Source organism: Bactrocera oleae, chromosome 5 (genome assembly GCF_042242935.1).
Source record: "Bactrocera oleae isolate idBacOlea1 chromosome 5, idBacOlea1, whole genome shotgun sequence".
Taxonomy (NCBI): Eukaryota; Metazoa; Arthropoda; class Insecta; order Diptera; family Tephritidae; genus Bactrocera; species Bactrocera oleae.
Genome location: NC_091539.1, coordinates 42156696 through 42174440, shown reverse-complemented (window position 1 = coordinate 42174440; position 17745 = coordinate 42156696). Strand labels below are relative to the sequence as shown.

At 36.0% G+C, this 17745-nt stretch overlaps 1 protein-coding gene across 1 annotated transcript; it reads right to left on the bottom strand.

Moving 5' to 3' along the window:
* Positions 1 to 779: 779 nt before the first annotated feature.
* Positions 780 to 10946, bottom strand: LOC106627907 (sodium-dependent neutral amino acid transporter B(0)AT3). Its single transcript, XM_014248225.3, has 10 exons — positions 9902 to 10946; positions 9370 to 9686; positions 7711 to 7888; positions 7417 to 7608; positions 5037 to 5271; positions 3570 to 3922; positions 3252 to 3455; positions 3038 to 3195; positions 2684 to 2947; positions 780 to 2618 (listed from the first exon to the last, which is right to left on the bottom strand). Exons 1-10 carry the CDS (start codon positions 9992 to 9994, stop codon positions 2420 to 2422), a joined length of 2193 nt encoding a protein of 730 aa, XP_014103700.2. The 5' UTR covers positions 9995 to 10946; the 3' UTR covers positions 780 to 2419.
* Between the last annotated feature and the right edge of the window lie 6799 nt (positions 10947 to 17745).

Here is a 17745-nt window from a genome sequence, read left to right as displayed (position 1 = left end):
TATATAAGGGAGTGATCACTGAGATCAAAGAAAGATATAAAGTCTTAATAAAAGTTTCAATATTACTTTGAGATTCAAGAGCAATGAGCGAAAACTTGGATTTGGTGGTGGGGAACAGATATCAGTACCGTTACTTAATATATGTATTAAGAATAACTATAAACTCTCAAGTTCTGTCGTTAAAATCGTACCATTCAAAGTTGGAGAATAATTGATATTTTAGCCAGTTTCGGACAGGAGAAGATACATATCTTACTGTATACTACAAAATAAAAAATCCTGATTAAAAAAAATACAAATATATATTATTAAATTTTTCTGAACATGAGCTTTCGTAGAAGTTGATCTTGTTTGCTTTCTCAATGACTGATAGAAATATTTATTCTGATATCTCACGTTTTCGATTCGATTTGATTAAAAAATGCGAAGTGTGAGTAATTATTAAAAATATACAACTAGCATGTAAGGAAATAACGAAAGCAGAAAACATAGGTGGAGCTTTAACACCTCTAAATTGCTTCATTAAAATCACCTTAAGCAATATCATACTCCCCGAAATCGAACTATACATAGTTTAGTCACTTTAAACAATGAATTTTAGCAAAAACTATATACATATTATTTATAAAAAAAAACCTTAAAAATTATATATTTTATAAAAAAAAGTCATATAATAAATATAAAGTTTTAAAAGTAATTTAAGTAACTATATAATATATATATTTGCACAAATATATCAAAATGTGTAAGTATAAACAAATATATCAATATATATAGAATGTGCTCAGAGAGAAAGTTTTAGTGCTCAAATAAGCTAAATTTGTAAGTAGCATAAGTCGACTTCAGTTAATGTGAACTATTTTCTGCTTTTCAAACCACCCATTGATTCAAATATCGATACTGTGTTTTATCTTAACACAGTACTTGAATCGATAGCTTCCAATTAAAACTAATTATCCGATCTGAACAATTTCTTCGGAGCTTACATTATTTCCTTAGGCAATAACCCATGCCAAATCTTGTGAAGATATCTCTTCACATCAGAATGTTTTCCATGTAAGCTCTTGATTCCGATCGTTCAGTTTGTATGGTAGCTAGTTATAGTGATCTGAATCGAACAATTTTTTTGAAGATTATGTTGTTGCCTTCGGCAATAACCCATGCTAAATTTCGTAAAGAAATCTCGCAAAATGGCAAAGTTTTCCATACAAGCACTTAATTCCGATCGTTTAGCTTGCATGGCAGCTAAAGTGGTCCGATATCGGTGATTCCGAGAAATGAGCAGCTTCTTTGGGGGAAAAGGACGTGTGCAAATTTCAGATCGATATCTCGAAACCTGAGGGACTACATCGCGTTAATACAGATAGCATGGCTAAATCGACTTAGCTCATCATGTTGATCATTTATATATATATTTTATACATATGATCATTTATGTACACTTTTCACGGTATAAGTAGGCTTGAAAGTAATTACTTGATCTTAAACCAACTGACAGTTACTTTTACAAATTGCGATAAATAGAACACTTTCTGGCATACAACACGTCATATTTAAATATAGAAGTATCTTTTGAACTTAACAGCAATGTACCAATATGCTCTTAATCTAAATTAAAATGAATTAAAAGTTTAAATTAGTCTAAATTAAAATTAAAGAAACATTAGCAACCTCGGTCGTATAGGTATATGTAGAATCATAATCGGTGGCTAATTTTAGTTTTTTTCTTTCTTGGAATCTGTTTACACCTCACTTAATAAATATATTAAATGAGTTATTTAGTTCAATTTAGAGTTGTTTTTTTTGGAAAATCTATTTTCCTTTAGGCGCTAAGTATTTGTATCAGTGTAGCTTTTGTTTAAGTACAAGTATGCTCAACGTTATTATTGTCCTTAACTTTTATAAATAGTTTAATATATTTACAAGTAGATTCTCTTGTCTAAACTTATGCCTAAACAATGCGCTACTTTAAATTATTGTCTTTAAGTGTAATTCTACAGAATTAACTTATATTATATACTCTTGTATAGATATATTTATGTATAATTTATACGTATGTATATATATAATTTATTTCATGCTTAACGTATTATTGTATAGTTGAGTCACCAAACCATTTTTTATTCACCAAAACACCAAAAATGCAGATTTTTTATTAAAATAAAATGTTAATAACTTTACCCTAGCCTCGCAGTATTTATTTTGCTCACTTTGATTATTCGTTTTAGTTATTTTCGCATGTTCTATCCACCTTCTCCTTTCGCTTTAAATATATTCTGTAGTGCTCGACGCTTTCGTATGAGTCATTTATACGTATTTCCTCTAATATAATATATGCCACTCATTTCAACATTTCAATCACTGTTTTTGTGACATTCTTCGTAGTTTTAACGGATTATTCCTTGCCTTTTGTGTATATTTACTCCTCTTCTTCGAGCGATTTCTCTGGCAAGCCATATTTTGGACAGCACATGCCCTCTGTGCCATCCATATTGAAACAAAATATGGTGCGTTCGATTTCGGTAGGTTCATGTGGCACAATGCCGTGCACCTCTTTGAGCTCTGCCTCTGGGAACCATGCGGGATCTGAGTCTTCCACCACCTTAATGCCACATAATCTAAACAGAAAATACATAATTTATTTACAAAACTTGCACACAAAGTGACTGATGGTCGGACATACCTCAGTATCGCCACGATCGGTATCCACAATATTGACGACAGTATGAGGAAGAATGCAATAACAATGCACCAATGGGGCCACTCGAGCTTTTCGGTCAGCCCTTTGGCGGCTATCCAAGCGGGATAACTGCTACCCTCGGTGAGTAGTTGATAGAACGAGGCCAGCAATATTGTGATCATGGCGCAGGGTGAGAGATACTTCCAGCATATCATCCAATATAAGCCGGGACGCGAACCAGTCATCATTTCAATATCGTCGGAAAACCTGTGTTGCAAATAGCGAATAGCAAATCGAAGAATAAAAGTAAAGCAAACAGAAAATCTAAGTTTGCATTTAGAATTTTAACTCGTTTACCTTCTAACACCGTAGATATAACTGATCGACAGGCATTCGAAAAGCGCAATGATGAGAAGTGGGAAGTTGCCAGCAAAACTGTCCATCAACTGAAATATATAGCTACCTGCGCCGTTAGCAAAGCACATTGAGATCAAACAGCAGGAAAAGCAAAGACCCTGGAATGATACAGAAAGATTAGTTCATTCAAAAATTTTAGAACAGTCTTACTGACCCCCACAATCCATTCCTTAGGTAGATTTGGAAAGAGTTTCATATCCACGAGTGATGTTACGACGCCTTCCAGTGTGCCAAACTGTGAATCGATGCCGAGTGTGAAAAGCATTAGGAAAAACAACACGGCCCATATTTGAGCGCCGGGAAATTGATTGATCGCTTCGGTGAATATGATGAAGGCCAAGCCAGTACCTGAAGCGCTCTTCAGTCGAAAGAAGATGAAGAGTTTATTTAAATATATTAAATTAAGATATTAAAAGATGTAAAGTTTATTTAAATAAATTAAAATATGCTTCAAATATAATGTTAAACTCACATTCGCCAGTTCTTTTTGCAGATCACATACAGGTAAGTTCGTAGTTCTATTTTGCGCAATCAAACTTTGTCGTTCCTCGTTGCAACGATCGAATGTTGATGTGGCTTTGAAGCCGATCACCGAAAAGACTACAACTCCAGCAAACATCGAAGTGCCACAATTTGTGAGTGACACTAAAATGGCATCTCGATAACAATTATTGTTGGCAGGATTGTATGAACTGAAGGCGATCAAGCCGCCAAATGCAAGTCCGAGGGAGAAGAAAATCTGCGTACCGGCTTCTAGCCAAACAACCGGGTCAAGTAGTGTTTCCCAGCGTGGCGTGAAGAGATGTGCAACACCTTCTGATGCGCCTGTTGTAGAAAGAGAAGTGGTCCATGTATTCAGTTTTCACGAAATCGTTTGAATATTGGTCAATTATACTAATCTAGAAAATAGTTCAGCCGTCCCAGCGTTCTTTGAAAATGTAAGGATAGTGACCTGATATAATAAATAGTATAATACGCCAAAAAGGAGTCTAAGGAGTTAAATTACATCTTTTAGGTGGTCAATTGACTTGTAGTATTAATAGGATTTTGTTACCAAGATTTCGTCCCAATATTTTTTACCTCGAACACTTACACAATAATGCCCTCGGAATGCGTCAGTTCACATAATCCTTCAAAAAATAGTCCAACATAGAGCACACCAAACAGGGACTTTCTAAGGATGTAACGGCATCATCATTCCACATGCGACAATTTAGCTTATTAGCTTACCCATTCAACAAAAAATTAGCTTCAGCGCTGAACAAAATTTTCTTGTGAAAATTGGAATCGGTGGCCATCTCGTTTTGGGCCCCTTAACCGAACGCGCGACGTGTTTAATGGTTGTGCGGCTTCAATTCTTGCACGAGTTGGATTTTGTAAGCCCGCAAACCTAATCCTTCCGCAAAATCTTCCACAAAGTGGATGGGCTCAACTTCAATTTTTGCAAGAGAAGGCGGGTGGCATTCGCACTGTAAGGTGTCTCTGAGGATGCGCATTATTCACTTGATTAAACGTGGTACGAAACCGATCCATGGTTGTTCGAATTACCGGCGTTTATGTTGACCGAATATTAAACGCAGTTAACGATGCGTCGCGCGAGCTGGACCATTATTTTTATGATAGTAATAATTGTTTCAGAGCAAGTCTGTTCATTACGAAATGCCAAACTAAACTGAGTATAAATTAAATAACAGCTGTCCAAAAACCAGCTCCTGGCCTCATTGAAAGCCATACATTTAACACCCGTTATTTCCTTTGACGGGGAATGCTATACTTCTAAAGCAACACCTTATATGGTATATACTTAAGTCTATTCTCATATATACTTTTATATAAATGAATGTACATTCACATGTTATTTTACGCTTCGTTTGCTACACATTACTTTTGTGTGAACTTTTTATAAATCGTCATTATTTCATGCTCTTTAAACACTCACCTTTCAACGTAATACCGCGAAAAAAGAATATAATGAGCACCACATACGGAAATATGGCTGTCATATATATAATTTTGCCCGACGACGTAATACCCTGCACCATACAGATGTAAACGAGAAACCATGAAACTATTAACGCTATAGCCATGTGAAAATTAAAATTTTCTGGCTCATTGACGCTTTCGGAGCATTGAAGTGTGGTGCGATACCAATAGAATTGCGTGGGAGAAGAGGCCTACAAAATTTAGAAAAATATTTGAATATTATTTGGTTTTAACTATTATAATATGTATCTATGTATATGTGTGAACTTACATATGAGTATTTTTCATAATTTCAATTGTGTTAATTGTAATGTAAATATTTGCATTGATTTTAGCTTGGAGCTGTTATTTTGTGGCAGTGCAGTTATGTTTGTAGATAAATTTGTATGATATGATAATGTTGAATACGTCACTTAATTAAGTTAATTATTATTTTTGGTTTTCTTCATTAACGAAGACATTTCTGAAATAATTTCGAGGAATGCTGCGGAGTCGACAGTCTTTGGCTGGGTAAAAAGACAGGTTCGAACGATAGTTTGGGGCTTGTGCAATGTGAAATCGTTCCACAATTACTATTACTTTTTGTAGAATTTTCAATTTACCTGTTACATGTTCATGATGTGTTTGTTTGTAAGAAAAATATCGATGTGCAGCAAATCAGCATTTTAATGAATTAATTTATTTAAATTAATTATTAGTTACTAATGGAAAAGCAGCTAGTTGAGGACAACTAAATGGAATGAAAAAAAATTTATAGAAGAAGGATTAGCTAAGTAAGTATGCAAGATGTAAAACCTCTAGGAAGCATACTAAAATATTGCTCACAATTAATATCTAGACTTCCTGCAAGGAATAGAGCTATTTTCAATTAGGCTTAATAGCTTTGCCAAATTTTTCTCGGATTATTAATTCATAACTGACGCGCACAATAGTTATTGTGTAAGAGAAAATAATGAAATGATCTGGAGAAAAATCATCGCCATTCTATCAAACTTCCGTTACTTCGGTTATTATGAAGTTCAAGTCAACTCATTCTGCAGTGGTTGATTGTTATTCCGTTGTTCCAATATTCACATCATGCGTTGGAAAAGTACTGTCCTTGTGCGTCTTTTTAAGTAGATGTCATTTGTTTCAAGCGTAAACAGCAATAATTTGTTTTTGACTCAAACATTTCGAACTTTGTGCCTGAACAGTGTTTTTGCAAGGAATTCTTCTTCTTTCTCGGATGTGTCAAAAATGGTTTACGCGACTTTAAAGTCGTGATTTTGGCTTTGAAGATGAAGAACATTCTAGGCGACCAAAAAAGTTTGAAGATGACTTTCACTTCGCCATTACTCGATGAAGATTGTGGTCAAACACAAAAAAAAGCACTTAGAAATTTGGGAGTCACTCAAGCAGCCTTTTCTAAAAACAGCCGGATGCATTTAAAATCAAGGATAGTTGGTACCATATGAATTGAAGCGAACAGACTTTGAAAGACGATTTTGCATATCAGAAATGCTGCTTGAACGTTACAAAAAAAGTCGTTTTTGTATCGGATTGTGAATGGTGATGAATTTGCATTACTATAACCCGAAAAGCAATAAATCATATGTGAAATCTGTCCAACCTGTCAAATCAACGGCAAAGCCGAATATCCTTGACGCCAAGTTAATGCTCTGTATTTTATGGGATCAAAAGGGCGTGCTGTATTATGAGCTACTTAAGCCGGGTGAAACTATTAATATAGAATTATTAAATTGAAGTGAGCGGTTGCCGAAAAACGCCAATAATTTCTAACATAATAACGCTCGGTCTCGGACCGGTTCAAACTATTTGGAAAACAGCGGCTAGGAAGTTTTGTCTCACCCGCTTTTGCCCGGACCTTGCCCCTTATGACTACCATTTGTTCTGATCGGTGTAGAACACCCTTACTGGAATACGGTTCATATCACAAGAGGGTATCAACAATTGGCTTGATTCATTCAAGGAATCCACAAATTGACGGAAAGATGGGAAAATGTTACAGTTTCAGCTTTAAATTGTAATATTGTTCATTTTTTTCGTACGTAAACGTTCAAGTTTTCAACAAAAAATCCTGAGTTTTAGCCATAATTATACATATACTTTTTATATACTCTACATGGATGCCAATTACTTAAATTTACTCACGATTCTTGAAATCAACACAATTTATGTAGTTTTATGAGCGTTCGAATAAAGGATGTTTATTGTTCGTCTTCTTGTGTGTGTGTGGGTATGCATATGTGTATGTTCATAATTATGTCAGAGTATAATGTTACAAATGCGATAATCTGGATGTATGTGTCTGAGTGTGCTACATATTAACTGCTTACCACACATTCTGGCTCATGGTCATAAGTGTAATTGGCATAGAGGCGTGTGGGGCAATCGGCCCACGGCAAAGGTGACTCAAAACTGTGCAACAAGTATATGAGGCACCAGGCAATTATGGTATTATAATACAAAGCGACTATATAACTGACAACTGCGGATGAGATGCCAATGCCGCCCAAATACGGAGAGACCTATGCGACAAAAGAGAGATGGTAAGCGGCTCTTAATTAAATAAATAAATAATAAGAGCATTTATTTTCTTATATATTATACATATATACGACTCTATTTACCTGGCTCCATACACCAATCGCACCCTTGCGCAGTCTTTGGCCTACAGCCAATTCCAGATAGAATATCGGCAAACCCTGTATACACAGCATTATGAAATATGGCACAAGGAAAGCACCGCCACCATTCTTTTGCGCCAAATAAGGAAAACGCCAGACATTACCCAAGCCAACGGCATAGCTAGAATTTATAATAATATATATACGTATACATATTTTGGTTCTTCTTCTTCTTGAGGATTGCATAACTAAATATAATTAAAACTCGTACTTAGAAAGAGTTAGAATTTTCTTCTAAATTTTTAAGATTCGATTCACGAACACTTTCTTAAGATCTAAGGCATAACTACAATAGATTTATATTTTATTTATAAACTGGCAACACTAAAAGAGTTTGTTGAGCTATCAACTTCATTCTATTATTTAAAATACCAATTTTAGATTAATTATTTGTTTAAATATAGGAAAGTTCTACAAAAAATCAAATACTATTGCTTCTCTTAATGACCTGTACCCACACAACTAGTTTCTAGTAGCCAGAGTCTATGCGCAAGACTATCAGAGAGATTCAAAAAATCAGTGAGTACGAAGTCAACTTTGCTTCAGGATGTATTAATACTTGTATCTATTTTGATTCCTATGATCATTATGCGTTTCTCGAGGTATTCGATGTAAGGTATGTATCCCAAAGAACAGCAGTAATAGCCTTTCCTTCCGATAGGACAGCCTTTGCCTTTGTCAGAACTAGTGGGTGAAGTCTCCTGTCTCATGCAAGATATGACCCACGCGCTCTTGTGAGATGCCTACTACTTAGCTAACTTTTGCATCTTCATTTGGTAGTCTGCCGAAATGAGATTTTAGATTTATGTTACGTGTTAGTCGTTTTCGGAGAACCTGACTGTGGGAGTAAAGAGGAGTCACCGTAAACAGTATATCTTCTGTTGCGAAATTTTATTATTTTACCAATTCTGGTCCTATTTATCAGGTCATTTACAGATCTTGCTGGATCTCGAATGCCGAGTTAGGCACACTACATGAATACCAAAGGAAGGTAGTAGAAAACAAACTCTACCTGTTACCATTACCAGAGGGATCTTGCTAATATATGTTGCTCTGTCCAGAAGACTACTGAACATATCCATACTAAATAATCCGAATTGATCTTTACTAGACGAAAGGTTTCGAGAATGCTCTACTTTCAATGAGAAGTCAATTCAACGGTGCAACAGCAATGATCCGTGCAGGTCGGAAGGAAATATTGCATATACTCATTTACTACGTTAGACCATATGTATACTAGTCCAATCGCACATCGAATACTAATAAAAGTACTCTGCATCTGTAGTAATTTTATATTAATAGTTTTTACAGTAAATATCCCTTTGAACTAAGAAGAAGAAATAAGATGATTTTTTTATGTAACATTCCCACTTTTGACGTACTTCATTAACAGAAGACCACATTGTCTGGTTAGAAACATTCCGGGTATAATATAAAGTATTATTTTCACTTTGTACACAATTATTCAACAGTTTTGTACCAGCGCTCTCATCGACGTCAGCTTCATAACACTTGGCGGATATGTATATGAATATAAAAACCAATTGAGTGTTATTTTCATGGCTCTTAACGCCATCAATGTCATCGTCACACTTCACTTACCCTATTGTGGCCAGTAGAAACATAATTTTGTTGTCCCAACTTTCACGTTCCTCGCCCTCCTTTTCGCCCTCGACAATATCCTCCTCTTGTGCCTCCACTGTGGCCGAGACTGCAGCGGCCAGTTCTGTTTTTGACTTGCTCGTGCTCGCCTGCGCACCGAAACTGTCGGGTTCCAACTCTGTCGATTCGTCGAAAGCATCGCCGAGAAACGCCTGATTGGTTGCACCGTACATGGGTTGATGGTGATGGGTGGGATGCGGATGATGATGTGTACCGCTGGCATGGTGTTCTTTAGGTACCAAACGACCGCGCATTTCCTAACGAGACGGCAAATAAAGAAACAATACAGCAAAGTCAAACAACATGTAACAGTAAGTCAAGAAGTTGAGTTAACGAAGTATCTAATTAACAAAGTTGATTAAAAATGGACTAGGCACTTTCCGAAATCAAACACTTGGATAATGCGCTGGGCATGAAAGTCTGTTAATATATAATATATAAATGTAATATACTCAGCCTTGCAGCTACTCACCCGTAGTTCTAGTTGATCAATGCTCTTTTGACTTTTCAACACCCCGAAGTCTCGCGAACTCTGTCGCCGCAAAAGCTGTGCGGTATTCGCCATTTTTTATTGTGGTTCTGTTTTAGTTTTGCTGGTTTATATCCTTTTTAGTCAGTGTTGCTTACGATTGCTGCGTTTAAATGCGTTGTTTCAGTTTTAAAATTTTAGTTTTTATATTTTCTTGTTGCATCTATGCTTTTGTTTTATTGTTGTTATATTCAGCAATTGTTAAGTTGACCGTTATGGTTTTTAATGCGAGTTATTAAATTTCGTTTTCCATCTTTTTAACTATAATTGATTCACTAAACAAGGAAGCGATTTTTCTCTCTTTACAGCTTCTAATCACAAGTGGTGTAATTATTATTAGTTTTTTGTACAATTAACCTTGGCTTTGTAGCAACATGCATTTTGTACTTGGAAATCTATTATAAGATACTTGCTGACATTTGAGTTGGTGAAAAGAAATGCTTAACACATGCAAAGAAGAAGGTTACAACTGTTTGATTGCACTCAAGCTCGACGCATGCTAGGAAGAACCGTTGTACAGAAAACATGAACAAAATGTGAAACCTTGGATCAAAACTGAGAAAAAGCGAACCAGTTTCCGAGCAACATACACACATCTTTTCTAATTGTCGGCGACCCTCTGAAGGTAACTGCCAACAAACGGATATCTATCTGCTACATATAAAAAGTTACGTTTACAGGCTTCTTAAATTTTTGGGCCTATTAGACATTTGTTGAAGCCAGTCAACCTCATTTTAACGAAAACTGAACGATGGAGAAGAAAGTGTCTAGATGGATCTTGGACAGTTGGCATTCGGTATAATTTTTAGCATCACCACATGAATACCTATAGGACAGTGTTCAGTTAGAACTCCTACAATTGCGGCAACATGAACCTCTCTCTCAGTGAGCAATTCAATAGACCACTTACGCTCCATTCCGGCTCAGAAGGATTTTCAAACCGCACATGTGCTGATTGCTGACCAGGGCTTTCCAAGCTCGCGCGAGGGCCATAGATCTAGTGCCAGAACGCAATGGGATGGGAATACCGGCTCGTTCTCAAGCAGGGAATTAGACTTTGGACACCCTTAGCCTTTAAAATTGTTTATTCGTATCGATTAATTAGAATTACTGTAAACTTTGAAGGCAGCGGCATATTAGCCAGCTAAAAAAGAAAATTATATTGTTTATGAACGAGGAGAGACTTTTTCAAAAAAAGGTCTGTAATGCCCTAAACATAGGGCACACATGAAATCCCCAAACTAGTTTGAAATTACCTCCAAGCTCTAATTGTTCAATCGCTCATACCTACTTAAGGGTTGGTTTAAATCATGCCCGACCGAATCGATTACTTTTTGATAAGACTCATCGCCGGGCATTATTCATTGCCGTGTAACCGTTGGAAACTACAACGCTGAAGATATTGCAAATAAGGTCACGCCGCCTCATTAATACCGAACTGGGCGCGGGTAAACCGAGCGAATGCTGTACAACAGCCAGTTCTTGCGCGGTATCAATGTGCTTCTGATTCGGTAGAATGAGAAGAGAGCTAATGAGCTAAGTAATATACGGCTATTTAGAGTGAGTTGAGACTAAAACTTTGTCTAGTCTGAATGATAAAAATCAGAAGCTATTTATAATAGCCTTGACTCCTTGGCGGATCCAGGGTACAATCGGTTATCCAAATTAGTCGTTATTGAAGATTTGTGTTTAAGTCCGGACGCCTCGTTGATACTTGAAGATTTATTTAGACTTTAGGAATATTGATATAACTTATTATTAGTCAATTTTGACATCACGTGTTTAAAATTGTACAAGTGTGATCTCTCGTTCGGGAATTATTGAAAAATATCTAACGTAATCGAAGTAAATGTTCGAGAAAGTCGTGTATAAGGTATTTGGGTAAACTTCAAATTAAGTAAATTTTGAATAGTGTTTCCACTCAGAATATAAGGAAAATATTACAGTAATACATATCTGTATATAGAAAAATTATGATAACATATTTTTATTGTTGGAAATTCGTTTAAATTCACGTAAAATATAAACCCAAGTATATTTTTATATGAGCCAGTCTTAAATATAAATGAACACTGATGTATGTTCATATTATTATTATACAAATATTACACCGAGAGAAAAATTGCTATGGTCTCTTAATTCAAACATCTATAGTTACATTACTCTTCTAACTATTAACAGTCTAATCGAAGAGATAACTCCATTTGAAAGCAAAATACTGAAAATAAGTCGAATAAGGACATATTTATTGATTTGATTATCTCAACCCGGATGCCATTAATGCCAAACAAATTACAACGCATTACTCATACGCCCTGTCGAACCTACAACTACTTGCGATATGTATGCGTATATATGGTAAGTTGTACGTATGAATACACTAATAATCACATTCGGTTATAGTGTAATAGTGTTATATAATATGTAATTAACGTTGTGCGTATTTTGATACTTGTACATACATATCATTATGTATGCGTTTTTACCACATGCTTCTCATGCGCATTTAGTACATATTATTTACTTTGGCTAACTTTGCATAGATTCATCATAACTCGATATGAAACGTTGGTGTCATTCCTGTGAGAGAATTAATTAGAACCGAATCCATTATTGAATTTTACAGTTATCATATAATACGTGATATATGGTATGCATACATACATATTGCATATGTAATAGTATATATCATCCTCGATAAAAGGAAAGTTCAGTGAAAATATATTTAATTGGTATATGAGGCTAGGTTTAGACTATTTTTATTATTTTTTTTTTATGTGTTGTTTCTATACTTTTTTTTTATTGTACATCAAAATTGTGATAATGGGTACATATATACATAGTGAGTATGGGTACATATATACATAAGTCTAGTAAAAAATAAATTCATTATTTTCCAATATATGGCTTTAATAATCTGTATCTAGTATATGTCTAGCATTACAGTGGTAAGATTTCGTACTAAAAAAACGTCTCAAACATTTTGAGATAGCTTTGATTAGAATTATTTGAGCACGCGTCAATGATGGACACCAGAAAAGAGAAATACACTATATATTACAGTCTCGGTACAATAATGGCGTAATCGCAAGACAGGCGGTTGAAAATCGTTATTGAAAGTCTTGTTACGGTAACAGCCATTCTAGGGAAATTTTGGTTTCGTCGATTCGGTTCCAGGAATTTTGATGTCAAAGATACACCACGCACTGGAAGGGCAATTGTCGAAAATGTCGATAAAATCATGGAAATCGTCGAGTCCGATCGTCATATAAGCACTGTTTCGATTGCTCATAAATATTGCACGAAAGACCGTTATGAACCATTTAAATAATACACAATACAAAAATAAGCTCGATGTATGGGTGCCAGGAGTTAACGTAAAAAAAGCTAATGAACCGAATTTCCTTCTGCGAATAGCTGCTGATTGGCAACAAAATCAATAAATTTCTAAAGCGTATGGTTACTGGTGATGAAAAGTGGGTCACTTATGACAACGTCAACTCAAAACGGTCGTGGTCGAATTTCGGAGAACCGGTGCTAGCGGTGATCAAACCAGGATTGATGGTCAAGAAGGTTTGGCTGTGTGTTTGATGGGCCAAACTAATAACTTGGATCTGTGCTGTCAATAATTGGTTTTTCTGAAGACGGCAATCGCGAATAGGCGGCAAATTTCGGCCAATGGAAGTGTAATTTGGACAACGCCAGGCCACACACATCGATAGTGACTCGTCAGAAACTGCAGAAGCTTGATGGTGAAGTTCTTATGCATCCCACTTCTAGTCTGGATATAGCGCCAATGAGAATGAGTAATAACCTCTACAATGACACCATTATCATTTAAAGATGAACCCAAAAACTTCAACAAGATTCAGTTGAGGGGCAAGGGTTTCGAATGAGCGCTCATGAAGGTGGTGTGATCAGCCGAAGTAGGTTAAAGGGTAATAGAATCAAGAGGACATGTGAATGGTACCTTTCTTAAGATAAATTTCAACATTAAATTATGAAATTATGCTTCGATTCTTTAAATTCACCCAATTTACATTTTTCAACACATTAGATTCAAGTCAAAATAGATGTAAACATACTTGCGTGTGTGACTGTAAATATTGACGAGTATTGAACCGAATTTATATTAAATAGTAACCTCACTCTTTGTATCTTACGCACTGTCTTCCGTTTCCGTTATATTTCGCCTTTTGTTTTGCTTTTACTTTCTTCTCTTAATCGCTGTTCGTTTCGCCAGCGCTGCAAACAAACTTTCACCCACTCAATACGTACACTGAATGCTTATATAACATATGAACTACAACTGAATACCAATTCACACGCACCGAGTCAGACATACGAGCATAGAACGAACGCGTTAACAATCGGCTATACAAGTAAAGGCAAACGGTTTGTGTTAGGATCGAATGTACCGAAAATTCACCCAAATTTGCGACGGTCAATAAAAGTGACGACGACGATGTGAACGCGACGAAAGCGCAAGTACGTTTTCAACTTTTATGGACGGGAAGCTGGAGGTGCTGTGCTGCCGATGGAGTGGGCTGTGGAGGGAGTGCAACAAATAGTTCAATGCTTGCTGAGCACTTACATCGCGTGCGTGTACCAATAAACAAAAACGCCAATTAAGTGGGCTGTATTGCGCGCCTTCGTGTGACAAGACGTTGAACAAGTGAAACAGCAGTGACGTTGCGTTAATGAAAGCGTGTGACGCGCAAAGCTGAATTTCGACTAATGCAGGCGGACGCTTGATGGACTAACTTCTCAAACACAAATGTGGGCAAAGCACATATACATACATACATATGCACATATATGGACTCAAAAATGTGAAAACGACAATTAGATTGGCCACCTGGTGGGTTTGGGCGATGTGTTAACCGTTATTTCACTGCAAGAGCACAGCACAATAATTGATTTTCAGCGCACAAAAGGGAAAGGACACAACCGACCGTACTGAAGACCAACGCGCACGCACTCACACACCTACACAAATGAAAATCGTACATATAAGCGTTTGTTTGCGTAACAATCTCTGCTTCGAAAACTTTATTTCATGCACAAAATATTTACTGCATATTTTTTATTGTGCATTTTATTTGCTTTTCTTCATACACTCAATTGGCGAAGAAATTTTCCGTTTCGATTATGTGTATAATAGCATGTCGATAGGTGGATAGACTGCGTGGCGTTAATGGCGGAGGACCAACGGCGGAGACAAGCGAGTTTCACAAAGTGTAAAGCGAGACTGTTAAATGGCCAGACTAGCTAACGTTGGCACTACCGAAGGATGTTTGTTTCAGCGAGTAAAACCAGAAATAACGAGTAACTAACTGACTTACATATGTGGAAAAGCGAAGGAAAGCAAAACTATCGCAAAGTAGCGTGTCGTTGATAAGAAAGGGTTTTTGTAGTGGTGTTTGATTGTCAAAAGGCAGGTGAAACGTGAAAAATCAAAAGTAAATGATATGAGAGATAACGGAATATGAAATGAACTATAAATAGGTGGAGTATGACAGCTGCTAAATTCGAGTCAGATGAATGAGTACATACAACTCGTTAGGTTGGTCAATCATAACTTTTTGAGAAAAAACAAGAAAAAGCGTTAAAATCGGTTGCATCGGTTGCATCGAAGCTAAAATACCCGGCACAAATTAAGAAGTTTTAATACAAGGAGATATCTTGTCATATAAAAAAGTTTTTCATACAAGAACTTAATTTTGATTGTTCCGTTTGTATGGCAGCTATATTTTACAGCGATCCGATATCGGCAGTTCTGACAAATGAACAGCTTCTTGAAGAGAAAAGAACGTGTGCAAAATTTCAGAGCGATACCTCATAAGCTGAGGGTCTAGTTCTTATATATGCAGACAGACAAACGGACATGTCTAAATCAACTCAGCTCGTCACGCTGATCAGTTATACGTTTTTCGTTTCTTTCTGGGTGTTACAAATTTAATATACCCTGGGTATAAACATTATTGGAAACGAGGAGGCAGCTACAATAATTAGACTCCCTTCTCTCGATAAACGAGTCTACGTAGTCGGAACCACCCCGTGTTTTTATCTAACCAAAAGCTGTTGTTTCGACGATTCAACCCTGTTTGAAATGCTAAGCAATAAAAAAAATTAAAAAATACTCCGTTCGAACCCGCAACTCGGCAAGGCAAGTCAACATTTCTCAAAACTATGGCAGAATTATTTACTGCCACTACATCAACAGCAACAATAAGAAAATACTTGTAAATGGTTCAATAGTTATTTGGGTGTGTCTTAAAACTTGTGGAGCCGTTTCCACATACATTTTTCGATTTATATAAGTGCTTTTTGTCTTTCAGATCGTCTAACCTACAAATTCCTTTACAGTATGGACACCTATGAACTAGAGTAGCTCGATAAGGCAGTTACAGTTTATCCAATATCCAAAAATATGCAGAACTTTTAACAATTTATATACAAAAGTGGGTAAAAAGTGTTTTAACTGCATAAATAGTACAAAGGCTTTTAGATGAGCTCGTTTTTGCTTGTTATACCCTGAACAGGGTATATTAACCATGAAGTTTGGAACACCCAGAAGAATACTTCAGAAACTTTACATTTACTTTATATATATATATATATATATAAATGATCAGAATGACAAACTGAGTCGATTTAGCCCTGTTCGTCTGTCTGTCTGTATATACACAAACTAGTCCCTCAGTTTTTGATATATCGATTCTTAATTTTGCACCGCCGGTATCGAACATACCAACTGAACGATCGGAATCAAGTGCTTGTATCAAAAACTTTTTCATTTAACGAGGTATCTTTACGAATGGCAACCGAAGCTAACATTTTTTCTTGTTTTGGGTTTTTAAGTAACTCAGTTCGGCAATTTTTGAAATTCGGTCTTCACTTTGTACATACATATATTCAAAAAAAGAGCATTCGGAAAATAAATGTTTCTACTCGATAGAGTGAGAAGGTGAAGTTGTTTTTGAAACGGAGATGCTAATGGAAAAACTTTTCCGTTCTTGCCAAATTAACTTTAAAAAAGTAAGAAAATGGAACCATCGTTATCACCTAGGTATTTCTATCGTTTTTGGGCTAATATCACACAATATTCTCTTAACCAGGAAGAAGGAGGATTATTGGCTAAAAATTTTGCTTGTAAAGTAGACTAAAAGACAGAAAATTTACGTAATCGGTAATAGAAACGACAAATAGTTTTAACAAATCGAAAATCTTTGAAAACAAAAAGAAAAGTAAACGGCGAACAGTCAACGGTTTGCACCCAACTGACAACGGCTAGCAACCCGTCTTCCACGTTCTTTAATATAAACAATGTTCAAGTCGAATTAAGGTTACTTACTACGGAAAAAAGATCTTTATGCATATCGTTAATTGATTTTGATCGATGAGTTTGCACGTCAGCTATAGGTTGTAGTGATCCGATCTCAACAATATGAGCGGAGATTGCAGCGCTGCCTTGGACAATAATTCGTGCCAAATTATATAAATAAGTAAACAACTTGTATGAATACAACTCGTATGGATACAAGGACTCTATTATGACAAAAGGCAGCTTCTGGGGGAGAAAGGACGGATGCAAAATTTTAGATCGATATCTCAAAAACTGAGGGACCAAGTAAGAAACCCGATTTTGGAGGTGTTACATATTATATATCATAACTAGGCTGTGATGAACCCAATGGTATGAAATGGGGGTTTTTCCTATAGCGTATTGCGATAAAAATTAGATAATGGTATAATTAACACCTTTAAAAATGTTAAAAATAATA

Bases quoted from the DNA above. Each gene is read 5' to 3' on its own strand.
- LOC106627907 (XM_014248225.3), bottom strand. From the start codon at position 9,994: ATGGCGAATACCGCACAGCTTTTGCGGCGACAGAGTTCGCGAGACTTC. The intron at 5,272-7,416 runs GTAAGCAGTTAA...TAAATTTTGTAG, and splicing joins ACCATGAGCCAGAATGTGTG to GCCTCTTCTCCCACGCAATT. The intron at 3,923-5,036 runs GTGAGTGTTTAA...TTTCTACAACAG, and splicing joins TCGCGGTATTACGTTGAAAG to GCGCATCAGAAGGTGTTGCA.